The sequence below is a fragment of the Grus americana genome, chromosome 3 (genome assembly GCF_028858705.1).
Source record: "Grus americana isolate bGruAme1 chromosome 3, bGruAme1.mat, whole genome shotgun sequence".
Lineage (NCBI taxonomy): Eukaryota > Metazoa > Chordata > Aves > Gruiformes > Gruidae > Grus > Grus americana.
Genome location: NC_072854.1, coordinates 20,832,981 through 20,849,792, shown reverse-complemented (window position 1 = coordinate 20,849,792; position 16,812 = coordinate 20,832,981). Strand labels below are relative to the sequence as shown.

General features: G+C 36.8%; 1 protein-coding gene across 2 annotated transcripts in view; it reads right to left on the bottom strand.

Annotated features, from left to right (window-relative positions):
* PXDN (peroxidasin) overlaps positions 1–16,812 on the bottom strand; it is a 92,230-nt gene that overhangs the window by 3,375 nt on the left and 72,043 nt on the right. For both annotated transcript variants that reach the window (XM_054821713.1, XM_054821715.1), the window contains 4 exons: positions 15,072–15,280; positions 4,254–4,374; positions 1,600–1,732; positions 239–352 (listed from right to left, as the gene is read on the bottom strand). In XM_054821713.1, coding sequence (XP_054677688.1) covers positions 239–352; positions 1,600–1,732; positions 4,254–4,374; positions 15,072–15,280 — 577 coding nt within the window. The remainder of the gene's footprint in view (positions 1–238; positions 353–1,599; positions 1,733–4,253; positions 4,375–15,071; positions 15,281–16,812) is intronic.

Below are 16,812 nucleotides of genomic sequence, written 5' to 3'. Positions count from 1 at the left end.
ATGAAAATGGAAATATAATAAAAGTATATAAAGGCTGGACTGAAAACCAGTGTCAAGGGCAGGGATATCTGAACAATATTATTTTATTATATTATCACCAAATAACTGAAGATCCATAAAAAAAAAAATAAATTAACAACTAGCACCCAGAAAGTAGAAGGGAACAAAACTGGAACTACTGTTTTAGAAGCAGAATCTAAAATAATTTCTATCTCAAAATGGATTACCACATACTTACTTTGCATTCACACACAGTACAAGGGTCCCTTTTCCAGGTTTCGTTGCTGGAATATGATTTACCCTTTTCATCAGTGCAATCAGATTTACTGAGGCGTGATTCAAGTTTTTTTATCTGAAAACATTAAAAAAAGTGAATAACTTCATCAAAGAAAGGTTTTTATCTATGCAAGGTATTCTGTCTTTTATGTTATGCTACAGAATCCATGATAAATACTTGTCTGGGTTTTTCTTCTCACTACTTAGTTTCCATAATGCTAAAAGATTGGAAACAGGTAACATGTATGGAAACGGCCTTTCAAAAGAAAACTATCAGAAGATACATCTTTCCTACCATTGGAATATACAATTAGAGCATACAAAGGGAAGCAAAGTACATGTGACATATATGGAAAGACAAATCTAAACTTTCAAGCATGTCTGAATGAAAAGGAGGTTATATTAAAAAAAAAAATTAAAAATCTTTGCTTGGACTTTCAACTATATTTGTTCCTTAATGATGAAAAAAAGGAGTTATATGATTAGGTTATCTTGCCAATTGTGTGCTTCCTGGGAACGGTAATTGGGAAAGCACAATTTTTAACAATCTCTCAATCTTTTTTACATCCAAAAAAGACAGAAGAATTGACTGAAATGTATTAAGTCTTAACATAGCATTTCCACTGTCAAAATGGGAGCACTGAAGATGAGTGCAACAATGATTAAATAATACCATCAAAGATGGAATCAACTTACTATGCAAATAAATACATGATTTGTATCTCTAAATTACATGGAAAATCTGATCTAGAGGAACTTAATCACTCTAGGCAAACATTTTGGCCTACTTTGGATTTGTCTCTCCTGTATGGTATGCATTGTCAAAACTGAATTCCACTATGACTGAGTTATTCTGAATAAAGAGTTTATTTATGCCACATCGTAAAAGTCTCCTCTAAGTGATCTATAACTTAACTATGTTTACAGCTGTAGCCTGGCATATAACTTCTTATGAAGTCTACAGTTTAATCATATTTTTACATAGATTCTATACATTTCATATAGGAAAAAAAGATTCTATTAACTCAATAGACAAATTTTTAGAGAAAGACTAATCCCATGTTTAGTATAGAATGGCTACACAAGGCTTCAGGTTCAAAAGTCAAGAGGGTGTAATTGTAGAATATTTCAGAATGATTTCAAAATAACATAGAAATAAAGAATAATAACACACCATGTTCTGTGTTGTGTTTTGTTTGAGATACTATGTGGTAGGTTTTGGCTGCACTGGTTGTCTAAATGTTAAAAACATAAGAGGAGTGATATTAGGAAAACATTATAAATTAAATCTGCAATTTGAAACTAGCCATCATAGCACCTTACCTGGTTTCTGAGGCTTGAAATAGTTTTCTGCATTTCCAGAACAAATTCTTTGAAGTCATTCACTGCAGGCATGTTTCTATTTTCATTAGATGCTGATGTGGCATTACGAAAATATTTACTCTGTTTCACAGAACTGCAACAAATGAATGCCAAGTCAGGATATTCATCTAACTCATTTTTACTTGGCCAAATATTTTAGAACACTTAGCAAAACTGTAAAAGAAGAGCAACCAACAAATGTAGGAACTGTATGAACCACAACAGCGCACGAGACCCACCGGTGCTGAAGACAGGCTCAGGTCAGGTGAGCTGTGGATTACTGTTAATATCATTAGCAATAGGGAATTTCTTCTACTTAGAAAAATAATGTATGTATTTCATCCAAGGGAGAGAGAAAGTTGTCATCAGTGACACTGTAGAGCATCACCTGAAATTCACTGGAAATCTCCTAAGCCTCCAATATGAAAGCAGACAAAGTGAGAGTCTTCAAAAAGTGTTACTTCCAAACATGAAATTCACATTTTGCATTCAGTTTCATAGTTTCTCCCTCTATTAGTAAAATGTGCATTTAAAGAAATCTGATTTTAAAATGAAAAGGTTGGTTTTCATAAATAAATGAAAAATACTTTTAGATACGAACATATTCCTGTGTCCCATTTTAACTAACATTTGAAATCAATACTGATTATCGTACACACAACCTAGAGTCTTTTGTCTATAGCACTTTCCAGCTGATAACAGATAAGAGATGTACAACACCAAGTTGCGTTAATCAATCCAATCTGCTGATGGGAAACATTTATCGAAGGAACTGTCCATAACTAATAATGTATTATCTGGCAGCACTTAAGAAAACATGTATTTAAAACCAAGGACAACACTAATTATTAAGTCACTTTATTATATTAAGGGCCTTGAATCCATACACACATTCCTATCTTGTTAGTGTATCTTCTCCGGAGCTAAGGGATACCCAGACAATGAACTGGCAAAGAAATCCTCTCTCATAAAATAGGGTTCATGATTTATAATCTTTCTGCATAAATTAAATCAGTACTTATTGGCAGGTGTTCAAGCTACTTAGTTTCCCATAGTTTTTCAACTAAATTAAAGAAAAAGAACTCTAAACAACATAACGTGCCAAAATTCAAGTAAACCAGCTGCTATTGTATAACAAAAAGTTTAATCTTCCCCACCTGCTCAAGTTATTGAAAATGAGATGGTGAAAAAAAGAAGAAAAAAAATCTTCTCACCACGAATGCAATTTAAATACAGCAATGAGCGTGAGAACTGATAATGTTAAAAAACTGAGGTTGCTTTAGCTTTATTTATGCTATAAATAAAGTATTGTAAATTTACTGTTTTGTTGTCCTAATCAGTAATTGGCCTGCTGTAGATTTTTGAGCTTCATTTCTGAAACAGTTAAAAAGCAACTTAATGAAAACAAGCTGCTTCTCAGATATAAGCATTTACTTTTTTCTTGCTTTCAGTTTTATTTAATTTAACCCTTCTACAATTTTAGAATTATGGGACTAGCATCTTTAAAAAGTGAATTGCTGCTTCATAAATTTAAAAACTTCTAACAGTTCACTTGGAAAGACAGACGAAACATCCTTCTTCAAGGATTACTTCAAAGCAACCTTTCTTTTCCTACAGTCTGTAAGTAATCTTACACTTAGCTGCTGTCTTCTCTTGTCTAATATCCTAAACACCTAAAAGCTCTGTTACTTCAGGACGGCTTCCTATCAATAAAGTAAAATATAACGGTGATGTTTCTTCTGTGCTATAACGTTCATATGAGTATTTGAAACTGCTGAATTAAATTTACCTGTCTGCATATCTGTCTAGCTGCTTTCCTTGCCAGAGTGGGTAGACTCTGCCTGGTTGTCTCAGTCAAGTAGATAGTTTTATTTGCTAAAAGAACACGTGCTATATGGAAAGAGCTATATTTCAAGAGAGTCTCAAATTCAGTCATCATGAAGGATCTTCCTAAGAAATGTTTGCTCTGAGCAGAACTCTTTTCATTTTACTAATTCATAGATAAGTTTGGATTCCCTGGAAACTGCAGGGACCTGTGCAGTTGATCATTTTTGACTGACATTGAGATTTACTTCCTTGCCAGAGTATTTTGAGGATTAGGGAGTTATAAACAACATTGTCTGTAGCACTCCTGTTCTCCGTTCCAGCTCTGAGTACTTTGGTACTAGAAGCCAATCCCTGCCATTATCACAAATTTTTATGCTAGCGTTACCAACACTTGGTTTCCTTCTATTTCTACAGGAGGACCTAGCAGCTCCAGGGAGGAAAGGAAATAATTTAGTTTGGCTACTGCAGGCAAAGTAGGAATGTGGGATTCCAAATCCCCCAAATTATGCTTCATTACTGAGTTTTTTCATAAAAAGCACAGGAAGAACAAAAGCGCTATACTGTGCCACTCACAAAGGGTCTTAAACAAATTTAAGCTTGGAAAAAAGTGGTTTACTGTTAGCAGATATGCAGAAGTGTCAGAATGAAATACATCAATCATAAACTTGAGAAAGCACACACTGGAAAAAAGTGGTATGCACTTACAAAGAAATCATTCAGTTTCATACCATTTTGAAAACAAATGTTTTTTTCATACTTCTTTTTTTAAAAAAAAAATAAAATCTCACCTTACTGTTTTGGACATTTTCATTTTCTTTAAAGGCTTGTCCTCCTGAAAGCTGTAATCAAGGGAACGTCTTCCCCGAAAGTGATATGAAAATGCATTAAACTGTCCTCTAGTTCTACAGTCTGAAATTAGACAAGAAATTACACATTATAAACGACAGTATAACTCAGCAGCTATAATATTAATATGGTTTTACAGTATCTTTTGAATTGGCAAAGGCAATTAATACATTCAGTCTGATCCCTCTGGAATCATTTTGATGGCAGCTGAATATGTCTCAGCAATACAACAATTAAGCCAGCTGGATGCAGAGAATTTGATTATTCACAGACCAGCTTTTTGGTATGAAACAAAGGAATAAAGATTCTTTTCACAAATATGTCAGTGCTACTTAAACTATTCTTTTCACTTCTGAAATTTCCAGTCTCTTGGCTTTTAATTATTTTCTGCTTTCGGAATGGGGTAGTTACCTATGGAGGAAAACAATGACAGAAAAAACAGCCTGTTGCTTCCTCACCTATTCCAGGCATTATTATTTGTTATTTTTTGGCATTTGAAAGAGAATCTGTAATTAAATTCTGGAGAATATTTGCAGACACACTTTACTGGTTGACCAGTCCTATTTCCAAATTTGAGGGATTTGAAGGTATCACCAGTCACTTAGACCCTAAGATCCCATTGTACAGTGAAAATCTCAAGCCTGAGAATAATCATGACAGAAATCTTCTCCTAAGATCTGAAGAGGATGTCTTCACAGGATGAAGTATGTCTTTCCTTCAGTTCACTTTATTTAGCCTTCCAAACCCAGTGAGTATTTGGAAGGAGTCCCATTTAAAAAAGAAAAGGAAAACAAAACCAAACTGGAACAGCACTTTGGAGAGGAGACAATGAGAAAATAGAAGTTTTATCATTTCTGTTCACAGAAGCTTTAAAACAAAAAGCTATAATGGGCCAAGCTGCAGTGGGAACCAACAGCATCTTCAACTGTTAGAAGCAAAGAGTCTGCTAAGAAAACAGAAGGGAAAGCTGAAATACAGAATCCCATGGACGTATCCCAGCTAAGTCTGGTATTAGCAGAATGAGTCATGAAAGCAACTGAACAGGGGAAGAAGTCATTTTCCCTAGTGTTTCTCTTAACTTGCACCAGAACAAAGTTATTCAGAAAGTCAGTAACATTTTAAAATCTATTTTTATTGAATGTAGCAGTAGCTAGATGGAATACCTAAGGTATTAACACAAATTATTTCACAAATTTCAAGTCAAGAAGAGAGCCTCAAAACACTGTTGAACTGAGCAACTTGAGAAACAAATGTAAAGTTGCTCTGTGATTATACAAAAATAACTATCTTAAACTACATCTAATTGTATCGGACTTTTACTTAGACTATTACAATTTCCCTGTTAGGAAAAACTTAGTTTGTCCATGGCTTAACATTAATTAAGACAGAAGAAAAAAGTACTGGCAAAAACCCCTCCACTGATTGATTTTCAGTTCAAGAACAATATCTACAGATCATCCTTGAACACAATTTATCCACACAATTCTCCTTCCCTTTTCTTTCCTTGAAGCTTGTCCCATTCTTGAGTAAATTTATTACCTTCCTCCTATAATAACAGCACCACCAAAGAACTAGATGATATATACCGTCAACATATTATTCATTCTTCTTGTGTGTTCTGCTGTTTCTCACACCATCTTCTTGCTGCCCACTCAGAAACTAAGCTCTTTCAGACGGGAACAGACCGCCGTGTCTGTAAGATGCTTGACACGAAGGCATTTTTTGACTCACTGAGACACTTCTATATTTAGTATGGTGAGAAAAGGGGTCACACTCTGAAAGAAGACACTGGAGAAAGAACTAGTTTTGGTCAGAGGAATTCTTTTCTTAAAGCAATCTGTTGCTTAAAGTTTTCCTCAGTGTCACAGAAATCTGTTTCTCTTGGAAGCAATTTGTGAAAGTTTTCTGCTATCCCCCTTTGTTTAATAACTGCTAAGGTCATCTCACATAGTACAGATTTAATTTTTTTTTTTTTTTACAAGAACACAATGGCCCATTGTTTTTTTATTCCTAGGCTGTTTTTTAGAAACAAAGGTCTGAAATTCTGGGAAGGTTTTGTCACCTTAGACTGGTAAATATGAGAACCATATGTTCAGTGGCAGCTTCAAGTACACAGACCTGACATTTCTGTAGGTTTTAAATACTCAAATATGTCAACTTGCCAAATGAACAACTCTTGTTCTTAGTTTCTGTTTCAGGTATGAGGAAGAGGATTGTCACTGCTGAGAGGTGCAGGACAGAATGCTCTAGCTTTCAGAAAGCCTAAACCAAGACGTTTATTTTTTCTTTTTTTTTTTAATGAAGAATACCTTAGTAGTAGTAGTAAATGAGAAAATTCTAATAAGCCTAAAATTCTGCTTTTTTCAGCTTACCTAAAATTTCCCCAAATTAGCTATACTCAGTTCAATTCATTTGCTGCACAAAAGCTGAATGTTTAAAAGCAACCTAAGAATTCTTTTTCTCTGTGGACAATGTTTTCTTTCAGAATCTAGGTATTGTTACACTGCAAGTGTCAGGATCATCCATTTGTATATGGAAGCCATGTTCACATCTTCAGAAAATCCTCTTTCCCACAAGGTTTTAAAAATGCACCTATGATGTACATTGGATAGAAAACCCCCAACATTTAGAAGTGTTGAGCACTCTTAATTTCCAGTGAATCACCTCTCAAAATCTGGGTCACAAGAATTAATCTAACAGTAGATTAAAACAAAACAACTTGAGAGACTAAGGGAATGTGAAGAAAAGAACATCCAATGTAACTAGTGCTTCTATTTGATAATACTTCAGTTCTCTGAGATTCATTGTAGTGAATTAAGTTGCCACTACTGTAAGTATTTGTATGTACTTAAGAACTCCTAGTCATGCCAGTGGAAGCAGTAAAAGGCAGGAGAAACACTGAAAATGTCTGAAATGTCAAAAGATTTTTTTAGGCAGCTATTTAAAAATTGCACAACATAAGAAAAAGTATTTTCACCCCAAATGAAGCCCTAACTCAAAATAGCTGGGTTTGTTATTGCTAAACAGGCCACATCCCTTCACACTACACTGTTCCCCTTCATTTCTTCTGTTGAATAAAACTTTCTAACAAAAGATAAATTAAATAGCAGGGGGAAAAATGTAGTATATTGGTCTCAAATCCAACAGTAATCTGCTCAGATTGCAACAGATGCATTTTGCATAAACATTATTTAAACATCTGGACAAGAATAATGGTATAGAAGGTAGAAGAAAAAGTGACAGCCCAGACTGTCATCTCCCAGCTGATACACTGGGGAATTCTAATTATAAATATGTTCTCTGTAGTTGACCTAGAAGCTCACAAACTGATGCTATCAAAACTAGAAGGCTCAGACATCACTGGGAAAGCAAATATCCAGATAATTTAGGGAACATCACTATATAAATTGTTAATACATGGCTAATGATAGTCTAAAGACATTTAAAAATGTATCATGTCTTTGTGATAAAAATAGGTTTTGGATGGCCTGCAGGAAAATACAGAAGAACCCTTAGGTACTTGACTCCAAACCAAAGCAAATCTGATTTCCCAGGAGAAAAAATAAACAGGACTAGGTAGAAAGTTTTGCAGATCAAACCCACACATCTTTGGAAATATAAATATCAAAGATCAGTGAGAAAAAAATAATTTCAGACATTCTGAAAATCCACAGAAATTTGGAAATTTTAAAAGTAAGGACGCTAAGCACTGCCCTGCCCATTAGACTGTGAAGGTATCAGTGTCTTAGAAAGGCAGCAGCAGTTTACAGGGAAGAAGGAAAGCCTCCAACTGCCTAGTTTTGCACAAATCCCCAAGAAACCCTTATTAGGACACTTTCCTACCCATGTTGCCTTTACAGTTGATGGACATTGACACAGGAGGAGATTGCAGCCTGAATTGCACTGCAGGGGCATCTCTTTCTCTACTGCCGACACCGGGACTTCGAGAGGTGGGGACCTTAGGATCCGGGGCCTCTTTCAGGAATTGGGGTTTAAACACAATGAATGACGCCTTTTCCTTCCCTGTCGCTTTTCACTATGGTTGGCAACTACTGGCACGAGACCCCTGGCAGCAAAGAGAAAGCACTGTCATAGATTAAGGTCTCCCGATTTTAAGTTTATGAATTAGAACTGTATCTTACCGATCATGGATACCTGAAGAAGATAAAATATTCTTGGTTTGGATGAAATATAACTAAAAATACTGATTTCTCTCAAAATTCATAATCATACAGAAATGCTGGACTACATTAAATGTACTACTATTCAAAGAAAAAAGGTTGTAATCTTTAAAATTACAGACCATGGAATTTTATTTTAGTAGCCTGGCATACTCTGAATTGTTATTACGCTAATAGACACTGTCTTTAAATGCAAATTTAAATGTAAAAAGATACATTTGAATGTAAAAAGCAAAAATGAATATGACATGACAGAAGCAAACCACAAGATCTGTGCAAAGAGAAAACATATTCAGACATAAATTGCATCATTTTGGTCTTTTGAAGAATTCTTGGTAAAGAATTTCCATTGTCACAAAAGATGTTGCAGTCTCACACTGAGACTGCTGTTAACATTTTAAAATGGTAGTCTTCCACAGCATTTAGTGCGTAGCCCAGCGTTGCTTAGTATTTTCATTGAAGATGAAGGGCCATGACAAGAAACACATAAGATATAATACTGGAAGTAAAAGCCAGAGAATTTTTAACTTGGAATAAAGCACAATCATTAAAACAAATTGTCGATGGCTTTCTGGATGCAATGCTTAAATCGAAGAGATTAATGTGGTCAGTACAGACGGCATAATTGTTGGTCTGATTTTAAAATGCAGGAATTCATAAAATATAGGTCTATCCTACTGGAAGACCATGTATAAATGCATTCAGATTAAGAATGTATCTTAACTCTTCTAATAAAATTCAGTGGGATTTAAACATGTTTAATCACAATTTGTATAAGGCTGTTTTGCTGAATTAAACAAAAAAGAACAATATCTGATACAGGAGATATGTTGGTTGCTAACTGAGAACCACTTAAGAAAAATTGTCTTCCTAAATCAGTTTATGCTTATGAAGATGACTTGCATCTTGTCTGAATCACTTCCTACTGGGTCTTTATTTGACATAAAACAAAGGGCTAAAGAAAGTTTTCATTCTGATTTTCAAAAAAAAAAAAAAAACTGTGAAACTTTTAGAGACTCACAATGGAAAACATTTCAAATTTACATCTTTGGAGTAAAATCGTGTTTCCATTTGAGCCAATATGTCTTTGCACCTAATTTCTAGTCTTTCTTTTTCATAATTCATCTCACAAAAATATTTGGCATATCCATAACAGTATACTTACATTTGAGAGAAGAGAGGTTTATAATTCCTGTGTTTTGGGTTCAGAAGTGAGATACAAAGTCAGTAAGAGTAATCACAGAAGCGTACACTGAGTAATTTTAAAAAAAAAACAAACCTCTTTTTTGCACTAGAGAGCCTGAAAAAAGCACCAAAAGTTTCTTGTTTGAAAAATTTGAAGTTTGGATGCTCTTTGCTCAAATAAAGAACTGCAGTAAATCTGCAGTAATTGCTCACCATCTCTGACAAGACAAAGCAGGATAGAAAGTGAAGGAAGCCAAAAGAAAAACATGTGTACTTCAGTGGAACCCCTTATTTTTCCCACCATAAACTAGTAATTCTGTCGTATGATTCATTAACTGAAATCTAAAGGTAATCTGGAATTATCGTATAAAGAAATAATGCTCTGTTTTATAAGAAATAAATACTAGCGTTACTCAAGAAATCCAAGAACTGGTTACAAAAAGCTAAGAAGTTTTTCTATTCTTCATATGGAAAAGTATTTTGACTTGAACAAAACAGGAAGGATAACAAAAACAGATGTGTTTTTTAACCATGCTGAAACAGCTGAACATATGCGTCGCTTATCAAACATACATAAAGTGAAATGAACAGTATTTTGTATTGTAAATTTTAATTATAAAACAATTAGAAGTATTTTAAATGTGGATAATGGCATGTTTTTGTCTTCTAAATAAACAAGCAAAAAATATAAATTCAAAGGAACAAACTTAACTTATTTGACTTGACTTAAAGTAAATGCTGTTCCTGAATATATGCTATGTATTCCCCCCACTTCAGGGTAGTGGTGAGTCCCCAGTGCAACAAAATGAAAGAAATTTTTTAAATTAATTGCTTAACCCTGGATTCCCACAGAAAACATCACACCCATTCATCCATGCAAGAAAGCAGTTCAAGCCATACATACTTTGTTTTTTCTTCATTAACCTCTGCATAGATTTCAAGAGTTCAGAAGAGGATACAGATAGGCAATTTTTTTAAAGAACCTTAGTTATTTACCCTTTCTTTTGCTTGGCAGTTGTCTAGCTGTACTGCATCCAGTAGTACTCTCTGGTAGCAACATTCTTGAATGAAAATACAAGCTAGGCTGTCGAATGGCTGAATATTCTAAAGACTTTCCAAAGATAACATCTGCTCTAGAAGGCTCAGTGATAACACAACATCTAGAGAATCAACTCATAATTTCTCAGAACAGCTTTACAATTTTTCCAAATTGATATAATTAATGTATTTGTGAAACTGTATACCAAGTTGCATGAGCCATGGCAAAGTGACCTTATCCTGAACTGGTAGAATATGATGTATTTGCTTATGGTAAAGCATTTGAAGAGCGAGAACTGATTTTCTGTCAATGCTTCTGGTATGTGTCGGGGTTATTTTGATGAGATTATGGAAGACTTCACATGAAAATTACAATGCATCAACCATATCTTGTTTTATAATCTATTATTATCTATTTGGGAATGGCAAACCTGGTAAATATATTGTTTAAAAAAATCTAAATAACCTAAAAAGAAACCCTGGTAAAAATTAGGGTAAGGCCTGAATTAAAAGATATCTGGGGGAAATTGTACAAGATTTCATTGAAATCTAAAGTATTTATTTCTCCTAGTCTCACATAGATGACTGACATTTTGAGCCAAGTCTTCCAAAGAAGAATTTTCTTAGACAGTGATTTATTATTTAAAGAGTTGTTTACTGGACAAGATAATACAGTAGTCAGTTTAAAAGCTAAATTGTGCAATATCTTTGAATAGTAAATCTCTATCTACTTTTTATTGTTTTTAATGATATCTGAGTTTGTTCTCATGGTAAAGTCGTACTAGTGAGAAACATTTCTCAGCATTCACGGTATCTGTACCAGGCTGAAGGGACATCCTCCATCAGTTTACAATTTACCTACTGCCTTAAATTCTGAGCTCTATCACCAAAGAACTCTCTGTCATCGAGGACAATTATATCTTCCCAAAGTGTTAAATGGACACTAGAGGAAGAGTGTGATCTCTCTCTCAGAAATCTAATACACCGGTTCTTTATTCATGCATATCTTTTGACAGAATATTGAATAGCCTACTCAGTAGTAAACTCAAGAGAATCAGCAGCAGCAAAGATGAAGAACTCAGATCTAGATACCCTTCATCAGCAAATCTACAAGATACAGGTATTTAAAGCTAGTTTCTTACTAGGTATATAGTAAGATTCTAATAACTGTCAACTGATAGTACCATTACCCTCCCTAATAAGAGCAAATTATTTCCAGTAACTAATTTGTTTGACAGCAATTTCTAGACAATCAGAGTTACACAGAGAAGTTCCCAAAATTCCTGAATATACTTTTTAGCCAGGGCATGTAATTTGAGTTTTGTTAAAAGAAAATTATAACAACACTGTCAAGGAGATCATTGTCCTCTAAAGTATTCTGTCATTGAAGCTACTGCAAATCATTCTGCAAATCTGTGTGATCCAGAAGATTCTAACATCTTCTAACTATGTTATAGATGCAGTGAAGTCTGATGTGATGATGGCTAGAGGGAAGCCATGTAAAAATCTGTATGTGAGATAAGAGCCGACATACAGGCTACCAAGCAACATGGGGTTCTCAGTGTCCTGTGCTTCATGCAGCTAAGTAAACGTTGTTTCTGGAGAAAAAAGTTTACTTCTGAATAAAAACAAATCACCCCGCTGTCCTAACTTCTGAGGGAGATGGCAAGGAACAACAATATTTATCCACAAAAAGAAGAAAACAGGAAAAAAGTTATCCACACCATAAAATGATCAAATCTATGCTATGTTTAGAATGTCTATTTAATATAAAATATGGAATGACAGCTCACTTAATAACGGTTGTGGTAACTGCTTTATACCTTATTCCCTTATTAATAAGCAAGGAACACTATTCTACCTCTCCTCTTTAAAGCTTTGCAATTAATGAAGACAAGAAGGTTGGAATCATAGAATCATAGAATGGTTTGGGTTGGAAGGGACCTTAAAGACCATCTAGTTCCAACCCCCCCACTGCGGGCAGGGACACCCCCCACTAGACCATGTTGCCCAAAGCCCCATCCAACCTGGCCTTGAACACTTCCAGGGATGGGGCCTCCACAACCTCTCTGGGCAACCTGTTCCAGTGCCTCACCACTCAAACAGTAAAGAATTTGTTCCTAACATCTAATCTAAATCGACCCTCCTTCAGCTTGAACCCATTCCCCCTTGTCCTGTCACTACACTCCCCGATAAACAGTCCCTCACCAGCTTTCCTGTAGGTCCCCTTCAGGTACCGGTAAGCCGCAATTAGATCTCCCCGGAGCCTTCTCTTCTCCAGGCTGAACAATCCCAACTCTCTCAGCCTGTCCTCATAGGAGAGGTGCTCCAGCCCTCTGATCATCTTCGTGGCCCTCCTCTGGACTCGCTCCAGCAGCTCAGTGTCTCTCCTGTACTGGGGCCCCCAGAGCTGGACGCAGTACTCCAGGTGGGGTCTCACAAGAGCGGAGTAGAGGGGCAGGATCACCTCCCTCGACCTGCTGGTCACGCTGTTTTTGATGCAGCCCAGGATATGGCTGGTTTTCTGGGCTGCAAGCTCACACTGCCGGCTCATGTTGAGCTTCTCATCAATCAATACCCCCAAGTCCTTCTCCTTGGGGCTGCTTTCAATCCATTCCTCACCCAGCCTATAGTTGTGCTTGGGATTGTGCCGACCCGTGTGCAGGACCTTGCACTTGGCCTTGTTGAACTTCATGCAGTTCGCATGGGCCCACCTCTCCAGCCTGTCAAGGTCCCTCTGGATGGCATCCCTTCCCTCCAGCGTGTCGACCACACCACACAGCTTGGTGTCATTGGCAAACTTGTTGAGGGTGCACTCGATCCCATTGTCCATGTCACTGACAAAGATGTTGAACAGTTGCAGTCCCAGTACCAACCCCTGAGGAACACGACTCATCACCATTCTCCACTTGGACATTGAGCCGTTGACCACAACTCTTTGAGTGCGACCATCCAGCCAATTCCTTATCCACCGAGTGGTCCATCCATCTAATCCATGTCTCTCCAATTTGGAGACAAGGATGTCATGCGGGACAGTGTCAAATGCCTTGCACAAGTCCAGGTAGATGACGTCAGTTGCCCTTCCCTTATCCACCAATGCTGTAACCCCATCATAGAAGGCCACCAAGTTTGTCAGGCACAATTTGCCCCTAGTAAAGCTGTGCTGGCTGTCACCAATCACCTCCTTGTTTTCCATGTGCCTGAGCATAGTCTCCAGGAGGGTCTGCTCCATGATCTTGCCAGGCACGTAGGTGAGACTGACCAGCCTGTAGTTCCCTGGGTCTTCCTTTTTTCCCTTCTTAAAAATGGGGGTTCTGTTTCCCCTTTTCCAGTTGGTGGGAACTTCACCAGACTGCCAGGACTTCTCAAATATGATGGCGAGTGGCCTGGCCACTTCATCCACCAGGTTCCCTCAAGACATGCGGATGCAACTCATCAGGTCCCATGGACTTGTGCACCTTCAGGTTCCTTAGATATTCTCCAGCCTGATCTTCTCCTACAGTGGGCGGTTCTGCATTCTCCCGGTCCCTGCCTTTGCCTTCTGTGACCTGGGCAGTGTGGCTCAAGCATTTGCCAGTGAAGACTGAGGCAAAGAAGTCGTTGAGTATCTCAGCCTTCTCCATATCCTGGGTAACCAGGGCACCCATTTCATTCCAGAGGGGACCCACATTTTCCCTCGTCCTCCTCTTATCACTAACATACCTATAGAAGCTTTTCTTGTTGTCCTTGACATCCCTGGCCAGACTAATTTCTAGCAGGGCTTTGGCTTTCCTAACCTGCTCCCTGGCTGCTCAGACAGTTTCTCTGTATTCCTCCCAGGCTACCCGCCCTTGCTTCCACCCTCTGTAGGCTTCCTTTTTTGTTTGACTTTGCCCAGGAGTTCCTTGTTCATCCATGGGGGCCTCTTGGTGTTTTTGCTTGACTTGCTCTTTGTTGGGATGCATCGCTCCTGAGCTTGGAGGAGGTGACCCTTGAATATTAGCCAGCTGTCTTGGGCCCCTCGTCCTGCCAGGGCTTTGTCCTATGCTATTCTAGCAAGCAGATCGCTGAAGAGGCCAAAGTCTGCTCTCAAGGTTATCTCAAATAAATTGTTCAGCATCACAGATAATCAGTAATGAGACAGAATCCAACCTTTGGTACAGAGTCAGATAAGTAGGCATCATCTCAAAGAAGACACTTCAGTAAATAAGAATCTTTCTCAATCTTATTCTTGTTTTAGGAAGTTACTCAGTAATGCTCTGCTCCAGACTTGAGTTTGTAACATCTTAACAAAAACTGAACAACAGTCAAATATCTTCTTAAAATAAAATAAACAGACATTAAGTAAAGCACACATTAATCCACCTGTATACAGACCTTCACAGCAATCTTGCCACATCCTGAGGTCCAGTTTAGGAATATCTTCACAGCTACTATATCCATGTGGGAATTCAGCCACCTTAAAGACATCATGTTGTACCCTGGTTATGTTGTCACCGTTGTCACACAAAACTGTGGCAAGAGATGTCTGCTTGATCTGAGTCAGCTGAGCAGGCGTGAACACACCTGGGTTCTCATACCATAACCTGTAATCTCAGAAAAGACAAGTTTGCTAGTGAAAAAAATAAACCATGCAGTTTTCCAGATATATTGCAGTACTGTATTCAGAATGAAATTAATTATTCCATAAATCCTGTTCTCAACTTTACATTGTATCTGAGGGAGTGATTCAGATCCCAAAACGTAAGTGCTTGGTGTTTCTTCAGCCCTACTTAGTGTCATGCTGACGCTGAAAGGGTTCGAGTCTTCAACAAATCTTTTGACTTCTCCTCTAGTCCCATTTCAATGTCTTGGATATCTATGGACACCTAAAATGGCATAGACTACCAATTTTAGGGTTCTTTTAAGGTAGAGGCTTAAATTACCATAGATTTCTTTCTCCAGGCAACTTTCCTATGGGTATGAAAAAAATTTGATAGAATTGCTGAGATTAGAACAATGGTTAATCTATACCTAGTTTACTATCAAGATAAGTGAGATGATTGTTTAATTTACTAAGGAATTATTTTTCTGTAAAACTATTTTAATGACAATACTAATCCAGGGACGACTTAATATATGTGGTTAATTCATTATATTCAAGGAGGAAACGTGGTTTCAAATAATTTATTTTTCATACATAAATGGCTAAAAGTCTGTTATCAATAGAAAATATAAATAATACATTACTATGAAAAGCAAGCCAGCTCTTGTAAAAGAAAATGTTTTAAGTTACTGTCTGGGATTTGAAAACATTTTACACTATTCTAGCATACAAAAATTACTCACTGTGATATCGTTTACATCTCACAAAACTGTAAATTTATAATTCTATATTGATACTTTTTTCCCACCTATTTCAACCAAAAATAAGTAGGAGGCTCTTTAAACTTTATGAAAATCAATGACAATTTTATACTAAACTTAGAAGAATGGTCAACAAATTTCATTTTACCTACTTATTGTATCATTTTCGTAAAGCACTGGACAGTGGACAATGTATTTCCAAGTACTGGGATCAGAAAAACAGATTCTGAAATTTCCATCTTGACATGAAGTTAGGCACCCTTCAAACATCACTCCTTTTCCCTGCACAGGCACATTTGTTTTGCATGGTGCTGGCAGCTTTGATCCTCTGCCCATTGCAAAGGCTTTCCGAAGAGGCGAGAGTGGCTTTCACTATGTCTAATAATATTTTACTATTTGCTGGCATGTTGCTTCAAAACATTTGCATTCTTTGGACAGCAGAATCCCATTTCCTAAATATTCAATGTTTTCCTACAGTTTCTAAATGTTGTTTCAGAAAATAAAAAAATTTAAAAAAGGCTTTTTCTGGAAAAGTACAAACAGATACACACGAAAAAACAGTATCATTACCCTGTTGTGACACAAATAGGTACCTGTCACCAGCAATCTGGAGCTCATACTGCATATATTTCTCCTGTTACTCCCTCTGCCTCCAGGCATGAGTTTTATGTTTCACAGCTTAATGTTTAAACAGATTATATGTAAGAAAGGTGTTTGAAAAAAAATCATACAAAAAGGCTTGTGTTATTGACTACAGAAACAAAAAAACCTT